The sequence below is a fragment of the Larus michahellis genome, chromosome 11, assembly GCF_964199755.1.
Source record: "Larus michahellis chromosome 11, bLarMic1.1, whole genome shotgun sequence".
In the NCBI taxonomy this organism is placed as follows: Eukaryota; Metazoa; Chordata; class Aves; order Charadriiformes; family Laridae; genus Larus; species Larus michahellis.
This window is the reverse complement of record NC_133906.1, coordinates 1,803,753-1,820,694: the sequence shown is the minus strand read 5'-3', so window position 1 is coordinate 1,820,694 and position 16,942 is coordinate 1,803,753. Positions and strand designations below refer to the sequence as shown.

At 51.1% G+C, this 16,942-nt stretch overlaps 2 protein-coding genes across 2 annotated transcripts; both read right to left on the bottom strand.

Moving 5' to 3' along the window:
• Positions 1-1,497: 1,497 nt before the first annotated feature.
• LOC141749789 (protocadherin beta-4-like) lies at positions 1,498-8,747 on the bottom strand. The gene has a single exon (XM_074603894.1). It carries the CDS (start codon positions 8,548-8,550, stop codon positions 6,631-6,633), a length of 1,920 nt encoding a protein of 639 aa, XP_074459995.1. The 5' UTR covers positions 8,551-8,747; the 3' UTR covers positions 1,498-6,630.
• A 1,190-nt stretch (positions 8,748-9,937) lies between these two features.
• On the bottom strand, positions 9,938-16,942 carry LOC141749788 (protocadherin beta-15-like). Its single transcript, XM_074603893.1, has one exon. It carries the CDS (start codon positions 16,776-16,778, stop codon positions 14,337-14,339), a length of 2,442 nt encoding a protein of 813 aa, XP_074459994.1. The 5' UTR covers positions 16,779-16,942; the 3' UTR covers positions 9,938-14,336.

Genomic DNA, 16,942 nt, shown 5'->3' with positions numbered 1-16,942 from the left:
TCCTATAAGTTGACCCACATCACTAGGTTGGTCAGGCAAGACTTGACGTTGGTGAAACCATGCTGGCTGTCTTGACACGCATCTCTGCCCTCCATGTGCCTTAGCATAGTTTCTAGGAGGATCTGTTTCATCGTGTTCCCAGTCACAGAGGGGAGGATGACAAGTTGTACTTCCCAGGGTCCACCTTTCTACTCTTTTTAAAAATGGGTGTAATGTTTCCCTTTTCAAGTCACCAGGGACTTCACCTCACTGCCATGACATTTCAAATATCATGGAGAGTGGCTTAGCAACCACATCAGCCAATTCCCTCAGGACTCCGGAAGGCATCTTCTCAGGTCCCAGAGACTTCTCTATGTTCAGGTTTCTCAGGTGGTCTGATCTTCTCTTACAGCGTGAGGGACTTTGCTCCCCCGGTCCCTGCCTTCAGGTCCATCCGCTCGAGAAGTGTGGGAAGAGAGATTGACAGTGAAAACTGAAGCAAAAAAAGTTGCTGATTGCCTCAGCCTTCTCCTTGCCTGTTGTTACCCGTTTGCCACTTGTGTTCATCAGCGGAGGTACACTTTCTTTGACCCTCCTTTTCTGTCTGACATACCGCTAGAAGCCCTTCTTGTTGTACTTTGTGTTCAGCTTCAGCCACACCTTGATCTTCCTGACCGCATCCCTACAAAACTGGGCAAGGTCCCTGTACACTGACTGTGCGTTTCCTTCTTGCCCTTTAGTCTGACAAGCAGGTCTTTACTCAGCCATGCTGGTGTCTTGCCTTCCTTCCCTCATTTCTTACATGTGGGGATCAAGAGCTGTTGCACTCTGTGGAAAGCATCCTTAAACATCTGCCAGCTTTCTTGTGCTCCCTTGTCCCTGAAAGCAGTTTCCAGGGGGTTAAAAGCCTCCCCTGTGCTAGGGCTGTCTATTACCTGGCCTAGAAGTTTTCCTTCCTAAAGGGCACCTGCAAAGAGCCCCTTGGGAAAGCTCAGCCGTGTGTGCTGGCTCTCCAATGCAGGAAATGCCATGTCCCCTTTCATAGGTCACAAACTGTAAGAAACCATCCGGTTATGAACTGCATCAGACACCTGGACCTTCGAACTGGAACGACCCGAGAACCAGCACTTTTATACCAGGAGCTGCTGGTTCCTTGTGATCTCAGCAAGAGAAACATGCCCACTCTCTAAAATGTCATTCACAATTCCCTTTATTATAGATCACCCTACTGGAAGGGTAGATGTGGAGAACCCTGAGCAGAGGAGCTTCATGAAAGAACGGCAGCCATGCACAACATGCCGTGCAGACCCTGGTCATAGAAAAGACAGAGTGTCCCTGTTTCAGTCATTCAAGCCATCTTAGGACTTCCCTGCAAGAAAGCAATTCTATTGATCGTTTCTACAGCTGCAGTAAAAGACTTTGGCAGGTGGACTTCTTGCTTGCAGGTGTCTTGCCTGCAGCCTCTGCGATTACAATGAGCTGAGTTTATCTTCCCACCAAAGGATTTGTGCCACACAACACAGCACAGGACAGCACAGGCCTGTGCCTGAAAGATTTAAGGAGGTAGGTGTCGGTCTTTTTTCCCAAGTATGAAGTGATAGGATGAGAGGAAATGGCCCCAAGTTGTGACAGGGGAAGCTTAGACTGGATATTATGAACAACTTCTTCATCAAAAGGATTGCCAAGCATTAACACGGGCTGCCAAAGGAAGTGTCTGCCGTCCCCGGACATGGTGCTGAGGGACAGGGTTTAGTGGTGGACTTGGTAGTGTTTGGTTAACGGCAGGACTCAATGGTCTCAAGGATTTCTTCCAAACCAAACGATTCTATGATTCCTCTCAGGTTAGCTGGAGAGTATATCATTCACCCCTCGCTGTACAACTGTCTTCTGGTCAGCATCACTACAGCGGCCTGTCCTCAGGCCTTATCCTTTTCTTGAGGCCTTTGTGGAGCAGATGCCTGTAGTGCTCTGCGTTTCCTGAGAGTGAACCGTATCCCTGGTAGTAGTTCTTCATCCACCAATTCCCAACCTCCTGGGACTCCCCGAAAGACTTCTCCAAAGCAACATGTATGCTGTCATCCATCAAAACATTTAGAATCAGAATACTTTGTGCTCAAAGCCTTCCCAGTTGCCCTCTGCAGCTGGCACTCTAGGAAGAGTGGGATAGGTCACTATCCCCAACCTCACTGCTTTGCAGAGGCCTTTGCACACCCACGGTCCCTGTTAGGGTGGGGGCCAGTTTCCGCTGACTGGGTCTAACTGGGCCCTGTAGCAACCAGCAACTCAGTGCTCAGAAGACCCATACAGGTCTGTCAGCAAAGCCGTGCTCCCCACAATTTCACTCAATGCGATACAGGCCTCATTGCCAAACTGAAGAAATGTACCTGCTCAAATTTACATCAGCCAAGGGACAAAAATGAGAAAAAAGCTCACAACCTTTGGAAAAACCTTGACAGAGCTTCCCCAGAAAAAAAAAACAACAAACAACTCAACAAAGACTACTGTCTCCACACAAGGCATTCAGGTGTTCTCTTTATTTCATTTTTACACTCAAGGGTATCCTGCTTTACAATTAATAACTGCAGCACAACACAACGTCACGTTTCCAAATATTCTGTGCCATTCAAACATTCAAACAGCCTTCTTTTAAAGAATCCAATATTATACATGGAGTGACAGTCCTTCTTAAGGGGAAGAGGTAAGACAATGCTCAAACACAGTTCACAAAGTAGAAGGAGAAAGGGCAGAAAGCAGAATGCAAATGCTCTAACACAAACCCAGGAAATCCTGGTGGGACAGATTTCCCCTCCCATCAATAAACCTCTGAACTCAGGAACAATGATCAGAGAAAACTCAATGGGCTTTTTCCTAGTTCATCTCAATTCTACCTTCAGACAAAGTCCTTTGAAGCAACTTGTGCAGTTTCCTTACAATGCACACAAAGGCAATGAGCATGTTTTCACAACTCTGAACAGTTACAGTCTACAAACAAGCAATTCCACTGTGTCAACAGTCAAGCAAACAGGGCAGAAGAGCAGCTTGCCCAAACAGGGAACTCCTCCTGGAGCTCAAGAGGAAAAAGAAATTGTGTGATCTCGGGAAGCAAGGTCAGGCTTTGCAGGAAGACTGCAGAGCTGCGGTTTGTATATGCAGGGAGAAGACATGAATGCACAAAGCACAATTAGAGTGGAAACTGGCCAGCGTTGTGTCAGACAACAAGCAAGGCTTTTTAAAGTATGTCAATATCAAGAGGAGGTCTAAAGAAAACATGAGACTGATACTTGTTGAAGACAGTAACCTGACCGACAGGGATGAAGAAGAAGAGGAGGCATTCAATGCTTTTCTTCCCTCAGTCTTTAATACTGCAAATGAACTTTGGGCTGCCCAGTCCACTGAGTCAGAGGACCACGAATGCAGGAACAGTGACTTTCCATTTGTGGATGCTGAAATTGTCAGGAATTGGATGCATCAGCGGAATGTTCACAAGTCCGTGGCGCCTGATGGGATTTGTCCCAGATTACTGAAGGTGCTAGTTAGTGTTACAGCAAGACACCACTTGATCAGCTGCCAAAGGCCTTGGGAGACTGGGGAGGGGTCCCTGCTGACTGGAAGCTAGCCAATGTTCTTCCAATTTACAAGAAGGGCAAGAGGGAAGACCCAGGAAACTACTGACATGTTAGTCCAACCTCAGACCCTGGGAAAATTATAGATTAAAGATGATACTGAGTACTACTGAAAGGTACTGAAAGAACAATGCAATCATCAGGCGCAGTCAACATGGATTCACCAAGGGAAAGTCCTGTTTAATTGCTTTGATGTCATAAAATCATAGAATGGTTTGATTTCGAAGGCACCTTAAAGATCACCTAGATCCACCACTCCTGCCATGGGCAGGGACACCTCCCACTAGACCAGGTTGCTCAAAGCCCCATCCAGCCTGGTCTTGAAAACTTACAGGGAAGGGGTATCCACAACTTCCCTGGGAAACCCGTTCCAGTGTCTCATCACCCTCACAGTAAAGAATGTCTTCCTAATATCTAATCTATATCTCCCCTCTTTCAGTTTAAAACCATTCTCCTTTTTCCTATTGCTACACTCCTTAATAAAGAGTCCCTTCCCATCTTTGCTGGAGGCCTCCTTTACATACTGGAAGGCTTCTATAAGGTCTCCCTGAAGCCTTCTCCTCTCCAGGCTGAACAACCCCAACTCTCTCAGTCTCTCTTCATAGGAAAGGTGCTCCAGTGCTCTGGTCATCCTCATGGCCCTCCTCTGGACTCACTCCAACAGGTCCACACTCTTCTATTATGAGGTCACCTGTCCCGTGCGTGAAGGAAGGCTGTGGATGTAGTTTTTCTGGATTCTTGTGTGACTGTAGATATCATCCCTCGGAGAATTCTTCTGGATACATTGTTCAACTGTGAGATGAGCGGGTTCACTATCAGCAGGGTGAAGAACCAGCTGAAGGGCAGGGCTCTAAGGGTTGCAGTGAATAGGGGAGCAACGTCTGGCGGGTGACATGTCACCAGCGGCGTTCCTCAGGGTTCAATTCTAGGCCTAGTCCTGTTCAATACTATTTTCACTGATCTGGGTGCAGGAGTTGAAGGTACCATTAGCAACTTTGCTGATGATACCAAACAGGAAGGTGCTGCTCCCTCTCTGAAGGAAAAAGAGGCCTTGCAGAGGGATCTAGATGGATTGGAGCATTGTGCAATCATCAACGGCATGACACTTAAGAAGTCCAAAGGCCAGATTCTGCACCTGGGATAGAGTAGTACTGTGTATGTATATACATTGGGAGAGGAGTGGCTGGAGAGCAGCCCTGCAGAAAGGGATCTGTGGGTGATGGTTGAAAATACCCTTCTTGCCTGATCAGAGCGTCTGGATGGCAGCAACTCTCTGCTTCACTGGGAAGCACTATTGCAGCATAGGCAGGCACACAACGGCTGTCCAGACAGACATTGAGACCAGACGAAAAAACAGACAGAGCCCACACATGTCAGACAGAGCCATCCAGCACCCCAAGAAGAAAGAGTCCCTTGCTTGCACCACACAGTAACACAGTACTCACAACTTCCTTGCTTTTCTGACCCGGGTGGACAACTACATGCATTTCAGTGAGCGTGTGTGTCGTGGTGTAACCCCAGTCAGCAGCTAAGCACCACACAGCCATTCACTCACTGCCCCTCCCTTCCACCCACAGTGCGAAGGGGGATAGAATTGGAAGAGTAAAAGTGACAAAGCTCTTGTGTTAATATGAAAACAGTTTAAGAATTGAAATAAAAAATTAAAATACTAATACTAATACAAAAACTAATACTAATAATAATTAAAGGAAAATAACAACAACAACCAAAAGATAACTAAAACACAAGAAAAGACAAGGGATACAAATGAAAAACAACTGCTCACTATCAAAGGACTGATGCCCAGTCTCTTCCTGAGTAGCATTCTCAGATGCCCGGCCACTTCCCACCACTATATATGCAGAGCATGATGTCATATGCTATGAATTATCTCTTTGTCCAGGTTGGGTCAGCTGTCCTGGCTCTGTCCCCGCCCAACTGCTTATGCACCTCCAGCCTCCTCACTGGCAGGGCATGAGAAGCTGAAAAGTCCTTGACTCAGTGCAAGCACCATTTAGCAACCACTAAAGCATCAGTGTGTTATCAACATTATTCTCATGCTAAATCCAAAACACAGCTACTAGGCTACCAGCTACTAGGAAGAAAATTAACTCTATCCCACCTGAAACCAGGACAATGGGATTTGTCTGCCTGACTTTGCCATTGCGTTACAGCACAGAATAAGAGGGCCAGGAGCTTGCCTAACAGCAAGCGAGACAAGAACTTGACTGGTGACCCTGGACCTAACCCCACTCGCAAAGCATTTCACAGCTGAAGAATATTATTTCCTGGGTGAAGGAGGCTTGAGGTCCTTTTGTTTCTTTGTTTGCTTGTTTGTTTGTTTGGAGAGGGAGACAAAATTTCTTCTGACATAGAATTTGGCAGAAATCACTGACACCAATTGCAAATGCAGATTAACCTGGGAGGAACCATTGCCACATGCTGTAACAGGGATCCCTTCCTATCGTGAGGCATGAATGAAGCCTCTGTATGTGCTGACTCCATGCTAGTTAAAGGAAAGATTATTGAACTGTTCTGCAGAGAGGGTCCCGGGGTTCTCTGGTGCCATGTCCTCTGCAGTAATGGGGCCACAGGGGAAATCCTGTTCATCATGGGTGCCCCCAACCGTGGTGCACTGCTGTGGTGGCAGGCTGGGGAGGATGGGCTTCAGGAACTTGAACTCGCTGTTGCCAGAGCCCGTTGTGAGGCTGATCTCATAGCAATAGCCATGGGGCAAGGTCCCTGCTGTGGCTGCATCAGCCAGGCTGCTCTGCAAGTTGCCAGCACCATAAAGCACGTGCCCTGCCTTCAGCTCCTTTCTCTTGCACACCTTGCGAGTGATGAAGGCTGTCATGGATGCGAGGAAGAGGAGTGAGACAAAGGTCAAGGAAATGATTAAATAGGTTGTCAGGGAGTCACTCTCGTCCTCCGTGGCCAGGCCGGTGGGTGGTCGGCGCACTGCTGAGAAATCATTGAGCAGGAGTGCACTCAGTGCAGCAGTGGCTGACAATGGTGGCTTCCCATTGTCTCACACCACAATAACAAGCTTCTGCTTCACAGCATCCCTCTCTGTCACTGGCCTCTTCAGCCGCACCTCCCCGCTTTGGGCACCCACCACAAACAGCCCGGGCTCGGTGGCCTTCAGCAGGTGGTATGAGAGCCACGAGTTCTGTCCCGAGTCTGCATCCACAGCCACCACTTTGGTGATGAGGTACCCTGCCTCAGCTGATACAGGCACTAGCTCGCTGGATGGTGGACCGCTGTCCTGTGATGGGTACAGCAGCATTGGTGCATTGTCATTCTCATCCACCACAACAAGATGGACGGTGACACTGGCACTGAGAGGAGGAGATCCCGCATCGGAGGCACTCACCAAGACATCAATCTGCTTTACCTGCTCATAGTCCAGAGGCCGCAGCACAAACACGTGCCCATTCTCAGAGTTCACGGAGATGCAGGAGCAGGGAGGCTGCTCTGTGGGATGGGACGGTGCCAGGAAATATGTCACCTTGGCATTGGGCCCCACATCAGCATCTGCAGCACTGACAGCTCCAACAAGCACCATGGGGACATTGTTCTCACGCACATACATCGTGTATGATGTCTGGTTGAAGGCAGGTGCATTGTCGTTGACATCGGAGATGTCCACCTTGAAGGTCTGGGTGGTTGTGAGAGGAGGTGACCCTGCGTCTGCTGCTATGACTATGAGGATGTGCCGTGCCATCTCCTCCCTGTCCAGCATACTCACAGTCACCAGTTCATAGTAGTTCTTATAGGCCAGACGCAGGGAGAACAATAGCTGATCCTCAAGGGCACAGGAGATCTTCCCATTCGCACCAGAATCCCGGTCCCTGACAGTAAAGAGAGCAACCACTGTTCCAGGGAATGCGTTCTCAGGGAGGGGGCTGTTGAAGGAACTTACCACCACTTCCGGTGCATTGTCGTTCACATCCACCACCTCCACCAACACCTTGCAGATTGCTGACAGGCCACCGCCATCCGTGGCCCGCACACTGAGCTCATGATTCTCTGCCACCTCAAAGTCCAGAGGCATCGCGAGTTTAATTTCACCACTCGTGGGGTCAATCACAAATAATGACCTACTCTGGCCCACTGCTTGCCTGAACTGATAGGTGATGTCCCCATTAACTCCCACATCCTGATCAGTTGCCACCACTCTGAGAACAACAGAGCCCACAGGGGCATTTTCCAAAACCTGCCCAACATACAGCTTCTGTGTGAAGACAGGAGAGTTGTCATTTACATCTAGAATAACAATGTGGATTTGTGTGGTCCCACTCCTGGGAGGAGAGCCCCCATCCATGGCAATGAGACTGAAAACCACCTCTCCTTCCTCCTCTCTGTCTAGAGCCTTCTCCAAGACCAGTTCAACATATTTGTCGTCCTCACTCTGACTTGCAAAGGAGACACTAAAGTACTCGTTTTCGGGAGAAATGCTGTAAGCCTGGATGCTGTTGCTGCCAACATCCAGGTCCCCAGCACCCCCCAGAGGGAAACGCGAGCCAGGGTTGCTCGTTTCCAGGATCTTAAAAACTACTTGTTCCACTGGGAAAATGGGGGAATGGTCATTGATGTCCTTCACGGCCACCTCCACCCGAAAGAACTGCAGCGGGTTTGCCAGCAGGAGCTCGAAGGGGAGCGTGCACGTAGCGGACTGGCCGCACAGCTCCTCCCGGTCCAGCCTCTCGGCCACGACGAGCCGGCCGGTGGCGGGGTCTAAGCGAAAGTGCTGCCGGCCGTCCTCCGAGGCCAGGCGGGCGCCGCGAGCCGCCAGCTGCGCCGGGGACAGCCCCGCGTCCTCCGCCACGTTGGCTACCACGGAGCCGCTCGCCGCCTCCTCGGCTACGGAGTAGCGGATGGGCTCGGAGCGAGCGAGCGGCAGGGAGAGGAAAGCACAGAGACAAAGCACTTGCCTTGCGATCGCCATCTCGGGCCGGCGGACAGCCTCCGTCTCGCGGATCGCCCGCGCACTCCTCCGCGGAGAGCGGCGCCCGGCAGCAGCACGGCGGGGCGGCGGTCGGGCGGCCTCCCTCTCGCCGACTCCGAATGGCGGCACGGAGCGCGGCCGCCCTGGCCCGGCAGCCGCTGGCACGGGGCACCGCTCGCCGCCGCTCGCCGCCGTTGCCCGGCTCGGTTCGGCTCGGTTCGGCTCGGCTGGGTAACGTCGGGCTGGGCTGGGCCGCCTCCCCGCCCGCAGCCGCTCGGCGCCGCCTTGGCCGGGAGCACCACCCTGCGGCCCGCGGCGGGACTGCGCCCGCCGCCGCCCGCTGCCCGCGCTGCCGCCTCGCACCGGCACACGGGCCCGCGCGCACGCGCGCCGCTCTGGCCGCTCGCCCGCCTCGGGGCCCCGCGGCAGGACGCGCGCACTCGGCGCCGGCGAGGGAAGCGCAGCGCAGGAGCGCCGGGAGTCCTGCGGGGCCGACGCTTGCCTCTGAGCGCACGGGCAGCGCCGGCAGCTGCCCCGTCTCTTTCCCCGATCCCTGTTGCCCTTGCTCGGAAGCATTTCTGCACCCAAAAAGGATTGTCAATCCTTTACACCGGCCGCCCACGGAAGCGCCCAGCGTCCGTGGACGTGGTGCTTAGGGACAGGGTTTAGTGGTGGACTTGGTAATGTAAGCTTAACAGTTGGACTCGATGGTCTCAAGGGTCTTCTCCAACCTAAATGATTCCATGATTCTTCTTCGGTTAACTGGATAGTGCTGCATTCACATCTTGACAGATAATGGTCTTCACTACACCAGCCTCCGGTGTTACCTTTTTATCCGGTCCCTGTGGAAGGGATGGGTGAAGTCTTCTACATTTCCTGAGATCAAAGCCTTTCCTTGGTAGCAGATATCGCTCATCAAATACCCACCTCCTCCTGTGCCCACAAATACTTCCCGAAAGGAACATGTATGCTGTTTTTCGGCCATCCATCTTCTGAAACTCCTACACCTTTAATGTCACAAATGTTTTTGGCTCAAACACCTCACAGCTGCCATCCAGAGGTGACGCTCTAGGAAGAATGGGATTTCCATTGACCAATTGGGATGTCCGCTTTCCAATGACCTGGATCTAAATAGGCCCTGTGGCAACCAGAAGCTCAGTGCCCCAAAGATCCATGCAGGACTGCCAGCAAAGCCTTGCTCCCCACAGTATCACTGAATGCGGTTTAGGCTTCATCTCCAAATGGAAGAATTGCACCCACTCAGACGTACATCAGGCAAGGGACAAAATGAGAAAAAAAAATTGCAGCCTTTTGAAAAACTTTGACAGACCTTTCCAACAAAAATAAACATCTCTACAAAGACTACTGTCTTCACACAAGGCATTCCAGAGTTCTCTTTATTTCATTTTTACACACAAGAGTATCCCTGTTTACAATGGTACAGTTTATAACTCAAGCACAACACAGTGTCAGGGTTTCCAAATATTCTGTGCCACACTGCCTTCATTCAAGCAATCTCATATTATACATGGAGTGACAGTCCTTCTTAAGAGGAAGAGGTAAGACAATGCTCAAACACAGTTCACAAAGTAGAAGGAGAAAGGGCAAAAAGGAGAATGCAAATACTCTAACACAAACCCAGGAAATCCTGGTGGGACAGATTTCCCCTCCCATCAAGAAGCCTCTGAACTCAGGAACAACAAAGATGACACCAAACTCAATGGCCCTTTTCCAAGTCCATCTCGATTCTACCTTCAGACAAAGTCCTTTGACGCAACTTGTGCAGTTTCCTTACAATGCACCCAAAGGCAATGAGCATGTTTTCACAACTCTGAACAGTTACAGTCTACAAGCAAGCAATTCCACTGTGTCAACAGTCAAGCAAACAGGGCAGAAGAGCAGCTTGGCCAAAGAAGGAACTCCTGCTGGAGCTCAAGAGGAAAAAGAAATTGTGTGATCTCGGAAAACAAGGTCAGGCTTTGCAGGAGGACTGCAGAGCTGAGGTTTGTATATGCAGGGAGAAGACACGAATGCACAAAGCACAATTAGAGCGGAAATTGGCCAGCATTGTGTCAGACAACAATCAAGGCTTTGTAAAGTATATCAATATCAAGAGGAGGTCTAAAGAAAACATGAGACTGATACTTGTTGAAGACAGTAACCTGACCAACAGGGATGAAGGAGAAGAGGAGGCATTCAATGGTTCTCTTCCCTCAATCTTTAATACTCCTAATCAACTTTCGGCTGCCCAGTCCACTGAGTCAGAGGGCTGCGAGTGCGAGAACAGTGACTTTCCATTGGTGGACGCAGAAATTGTCAGGGATCAGATGCATCAGCAGAATGTTCACAAGTCCATGGCGCCTGATGGAATTTTTTGTCCCAGATTACTGAAGGAGCTAGTTCATGTTACAGCAAGAGACCTCTTGATCAGCTGACAGAGGCCTTGGGAGACTGGGGAGGGGTCCCTGTTGACTGGAAGCTGGACAATGTTCTTCCAATTTACAAGAAGGGCAACAGGGAAGACCCAGAAAACTACCGACCTGTTAGTCTATGCTCAGATCCTGGAAAGATTATGGAGAAGATCACACAGGTTACTAATGACAGCCATTTAAAGAACAATGCAATCATCAGGCACAGTCAACGTGCGTTCACCAAGGGAAAGTCCTGCTTAACTGCTTTGATATCATAGAATCATAGAATGGTTAGATTTGGAAGGCAACTTAAAGATCATCGTGTTCCAACTCCCCTGCCATGGGCAGGGACACCTTCCACAAGACCAGGTTGCCCAAAGCCCCACCCAACCTGGTCTTGAAAACTTCCCGGGACAGGGCATACACAACTTCCCTAGGAAACCTGTGACAGCATCTCACCACACTCTAAGAATTTCTTCCTAATGACTAATCTAAATCTACCCTCTTTCAGTTTATACTGTTACCCCTCATCATATCGCTACGTTCCCCAATAAAGAATCCCTCCCCAGCTTTTCTGAAGGCCCCCTTTAGGGACTGGAAGGGGCTCTAAGGTCTTCCTGGAGCCCCCTCTTATTCAGGATGAGCAACCCCAACTCTCTCATCCTCTGTTCATAGGAGAGGTCCTCCAGCACTCTGATCATCTTCACAGCCCACCTCTGGACTCGCTCCAACAGGTCCATGTCCTTCTATTATGAAGTCACATGCCCTGTGGATGAAGGAACGCTGTGGATGTAGATTTCTGGATTTTAGCACATTTTGAGGCACTGTCCCTCAGAGAATTCTTCTGGATATGTTGTCCAACTCTGAGATGAGCAGGTTCATGGTGAACTGGCTAAAGAAGAGGCTAAAGAGGCGTTGTAGTCAATGGGGCTGGGGGAGGCTATATCTGGCTGCTGACATATCACCTGCGATGTTCCTCAGGATGAAATTCTCAGGCCAGTTCTGTTCAATATTTTTCCAATGATCTCGATGCAGGAGTTGAATGCATCATTAGCAACTTTGCTGATGATACCAAACTGGGAGGTGCTGCTCGCTCTCTCAAGGGACAATGGGGCTTGCAGAGGGATCTAGTTAGGTTGGAGCATTGGGCAATCATAAATAGCATGAAATTGAAGAAGTCCAAGTGCCAGATTCTGTGCCTGGGATGCAGTAATGCTGGGCACAAGTATAAATTTGGAGAGGAGTGGCTGGAGATCAGCCCTGCAAAAAGGAATCTGGGGGTGTTGGTTGACAGCAGGCCCAGGACGTGTCAGCGTTGGGCCCTGGCAGCCAAGATAGCAAACTGCATCCTTGGGTGCATCAAACACAGTGAAACCAGTCAGAAGAGGTGATTATCCCACTCTATTTAGTGTTGGTGTGGCCTCATCTTGAGTTCTCTGTGCAGTCCTGGGCCGCACCATTAAAGGAGGATGCTGAGATACTCAGCTGCATCCAGAGGAAGGGCAACTGATCTGGTGACAGGTCTGGCAGGAATGTCCTATGAGGAGTGGCTAAGGATTTGGGTTTGCCTAGTTAGGAGAAAAGGAGGCTGAGAGAGGGAGGTGCTCATCTCTTCTCCCTTGTATTCAGAGACAGGACGCGTGGGAATGGTGCAAACTGCATCAGGGGACGTCCAGACTTGACATTAGGAAACATTTCTTCATCATGAGGTTGGTTAAACATTAGAACAGGCTTCCCAGAGTCAATGGGTTGATGCCTCATGGCTGCCAGTGTTCAAAAGACGCTTCGACAATGTCCTTAAAAGCATGCTTTAACTTTTGGTCAGTCTTGAAGTGCTCAGGCAGTTGGACTAAATGATCCTGGCAGGTCCGTCCCCACTGAAATATTCTCCTCTATTCTAGTCTTCTCTAGTCTAGTCTATTCTGCTATGCTCGGCTCCATTCCATTCCACTCCTGTTAGCACTGCTATATTTCCAAGGTAATCCCAGGAAGACAGCATGCCCACCACATCTTGTGGGCCAAAGGAAGATCTTGTGTGCCTTACTGCTCTCCCCTAGAGAAGAGGAGACTGCTGTACTCAAAGGGACAAAATACCTTTCTTGCCCAATGAGCTGGAACTGCGTGCACCACAGGGGTTTGATGTGAGCAACTCCCTGCCTCACCACGCAGCACTAGTGCAGCATATGCAGACACACAATGGCTGTCCAGACAGACATCGTGACAAGAAGGCAAAACACATAGACCCCAAACATCTCAGACAGAGACATCCAGCACGCAGGGAAGAGCCAGCCCCCCATGCTTCCACCACATAGTAACACAGTACTCACAACTTCCTTGCTTTTCTGAACTGGGACGAGGGCTATGGGCATTTCTGTGAGCTCGTGTGTCATGGTTTAACCCCAGCTGGCAGCTAAGCACCACACAGCCATTGACTCACTAACCCCCCTAGACAGCCCCATGGTGGGGTGTGGGAAAGAATTGAGAGACTAAAAGTGAGAAAACTCATGGGTTGAGATGAGAAATCTTTAATAATTGAAATAAAATGAAATAATAATAAGAACAACAAGAAGAAAAAGAATGTGAAAATAAAAACAACGAAAAGTTAACTAAAACCCAAGAAAAGACAAGTGATACAAATGAAAAACAACTGCTCACAACCAACCAAACTATGCCAAGCCTGTTCCTCAGTAGCATCCCAAGATGCCCAGCCAGTTCCCCTCACTCAATAGGCTGAGCATGATGTCATATGCTATGAATTATCCCTTTGGCCAGGTTGGGTCAGCTGTCCTGGCTCTGTCTCCTCCCAACTGCTTATGCACCTCCAGCCTCCTCCCTGGCAGGGCATGAGAAGCTGAAAAGTCCTTGACTCAGTGCAAGCACGATTTAGCAACCACTAAAGCATCAGTGTGTTATCAACATTATTCTCATGCTAAATCCAAAACACAGCTACTAGGCTACCAGCTACTAGGAAGAAAATTAACTCTATCCCACCTGAAACCAGGACAATGGGATTTGTCTGCCTGACTTTGCCATTGCGTTACAGCACAGAATAAGAGGGCCAGGAGCTTGCCTAACAGCAAGCGAGACAAGAACTTGACTGGTGACCCTGGACCTAACCCCACTCGCAAAGCATTTCACAGCTGAAGAATATTATTTCCTGGGTGAAGGAGGCTTGAGGTCCTTTTGTTTGTTTGTTTGCTTGTTTGTTTGTTTGGAGGGGGAAACAACATTTCTTCTGACATAGAATTTGGCAGAAATCACTGACACCAATTGCAAATGCAGATTAACCTGGGAGGAACCATTGCCACACGCTGTAACAGGGATCCCTTCCTATCGTGAGGCATGAATGAAGCCTCTGTATGTGCTGACTCCATGCTAGTTAAAGGAAAGACTATTGAACTGTTCTGCAGAGAGGGTCCGAGGGTTGTCTGGTGCCATGTCTGCTGCAGTAATGGGGCCACGGGGGAAATCCTGTTCATCATGGGTGCCCCCAACCGTGGTGCACTGCTGTGGTGGCAGGCTGGGGAGGATGGGCTTCAGGAACTTGAACTCGCTGTTCCCAGAGCCCGTTGTGAGGCTGATCTCATAGCAATAGCCATGGGGCAAGGTCCCTGCTGTGGCTGCATCAGCCAGGCTGCTCTGCAAGTTGCCAGCACCATAAAGCACGTGCCCTGCCTTCAGCTCCTTTCTCTTGCACACCTTGCGAGTGATGAAGGCTGTCATGGATGCGAGGAAGAGGAGTGAGACAAAGGTCAAGGAAATGATTAAATAGGTTGTCAGGGAGTCACTCTCGTCCTCCGTGGCCAGGCTGCTGTGCGGTAGGCGCACGTCTGAGAAGTCATTGAGCAGGAGGGCGTTCAGTGCAGCAGTGGCTGACAATGGTGGCTTCCCATTGTCTCGCACCACAAGAACAAGCTTCTGCTTCACAGCATCCCTCTCTGTCACTGGCCTCTTCAGCCGCACCTCTCCGCTTTGGGCACCCACCACAAACAGCCCGGGCTCGGTGGCCTTCAGCAGGTGGTATGAGAGCCACGAGTTCTGTCCCGAGTCTGCATCCACAGCCACCACTTTGGTGATGAGGTACCCTGCCTCAGCTGATACAGGCACCAGCTCGCTGGATGGTGGACCGCTGTCCTGTGATGGGTACAGCACCAGAGGCGCATTGTCATTCTCATCCACCACAACAAGGTGGACGGTGACGTTGGCACTGAGAGGAGGAGATCCGGCATCGGAGGCACTCACCAGCACATCAATCTGCTTCACCTGCTCATAGTCCAGAGGCCGCAGCACAAACACGTGCCCATTCTCAGAGTTCACGGAGATGCAGGAGCAGGGAGGCTGCTCTGTGGGATGGGACGGTGCCAGGAAATATGACACCTTGGCATTGGGCCCCACATCAGCATCTGCAGCACTGACAGCTCCAACAAGCACCATGGGGACGTTGTTCTCACGCACATACATCGTGTATGATGTCTGGTTGAAGGCAGGTGCCTTGTCGTTGACATCGGAGATGTCCACCGTGAAGGTCTGGGTGGTTGTGAGAGGAGGTGACCCTGCGTCTGCTGCTGTGACAATGAGGATGTGCCGTGCCATCTCCTCCCTGTCCAGAGCATTGACGGTGACAAGCTCATAGTAGTTCTTATAGGCCAGACGCAGGGAGAACAATAGCTGGTCCTCAAGGGCACAGGAGATCTTCCCATTTGCACCAGAATCCCGGTCCCTGACAGTAAAGAGGGCAACCACTGTTCCAGGGAATGCGTTCTCGGGGAGGGGGCTGTTGAAGGAGTTGACCACCAGCTCCGGTGCATTGTCATTCACGTCCACCACCTCCACCAACACCTTGCAGATAGCTGACAGGCCACCGCCATCCGTGGCCCGCACACTGAGCTCATGATTCTCTGCCACCTCAAAGTCCAGAGGCTTCGTGAGTTTAATTTCACCACTAGTAGGGTCGATCGTGAATGCTGAGTTGCTCTGTCCCACTGCTTGCCTGAACTGATAGGTGATGTCCCCATTAACTCCCTCATCCCGATCAATAGCCGTCACTCTAAGGACCACAGAGCCAACAGGCGCATTTTCCAAAACCTGCGCAATGTATCCTTCCTCTGTGAAGACAGGAGCGTTGTCATTTGCATCTAAAATAACAATGTGGATTTGTGTGGTCCCACTCCTGGGAGGAGAGCCCCCATCCACGGCAATGAGACTGAAAACCACCTCTGCCTCCTCCTCTCTGTCTAGAGCCTTCTCCAAGACCAGTTCAACATATTTGTCACCCTTACTCCGACTACCAAAGGAGACACTAAAGTACTCGTTCTCGGGAGAAATGCTGTAAGCCTGGATGCTGTTGCTGCCAACATCCAGGTCCCAAGCACCCTCCAGAGGGAAATTCGAGCCAGGGTTGCTCGTTTCCGGGATCTTAATAGTAACTCTTTCCTCCGGGAAAATGGGGCAATGGTCATTGATGTCCTCCACGGCCACCTCCACCCGAAAGAACTGCAGCGGGTTTGCCAGCAGGAGCTCGAAGGGGAGCGTGCACGTAGCGGACTGGCCGCACAGCTCCTCCCGGTCCAGCCTCTCGGCCACGACGAGCCGGCCGGTGGCGGGGTCTAAGCGAAAGTGCTGCCGGCCGTCCTCCGAGGCCAGGCGGGCGCCGCGAGCCGCCAGCTGCGCCGGGGACAGCCCCGCGTCCTCCGCCACGTTGGCTACCACGGAGCCGCTCGCCGCCTCCTCGGCTACGGAGTAGCGGATGGGCTCGGAGCGAGCGAGCGGCAGGGAGAGGAAAGCACAGAGACAAAGCACTTGCCTTGCGATCGCCATCTCGGGCCGGCGGACAGCCTCCGTCTCGCGGATCGCCCGCGCACTCCTCCGCGGAGAGCGGCGCCCGGCAGCAGCGCGGCGGGGCGGCGGTCGGGCGGCCTCCCTCTCGCCGACTCCGGATGGCGGCACGGAGCGCGGCCGCCGTGGCCCGGCAGCCGCTGGCA

Coding starts and splice junctions, on each gene's coding strand:
- LOC141749788 (XM_074603893.1), bottom strand. CDS start 16,778: ATGGCGATCGCAAGGCAAGTGCTTTGTCTCTGTGCTTTCCTCTCCCTG.
- LOC141749789 (XM_074603894.1), bottom strand. CDS start 8,550: ATGGCGATCGCAAGGCAAGTGCTTTGTCTCTGTGCTTTCCTCTCCCTG.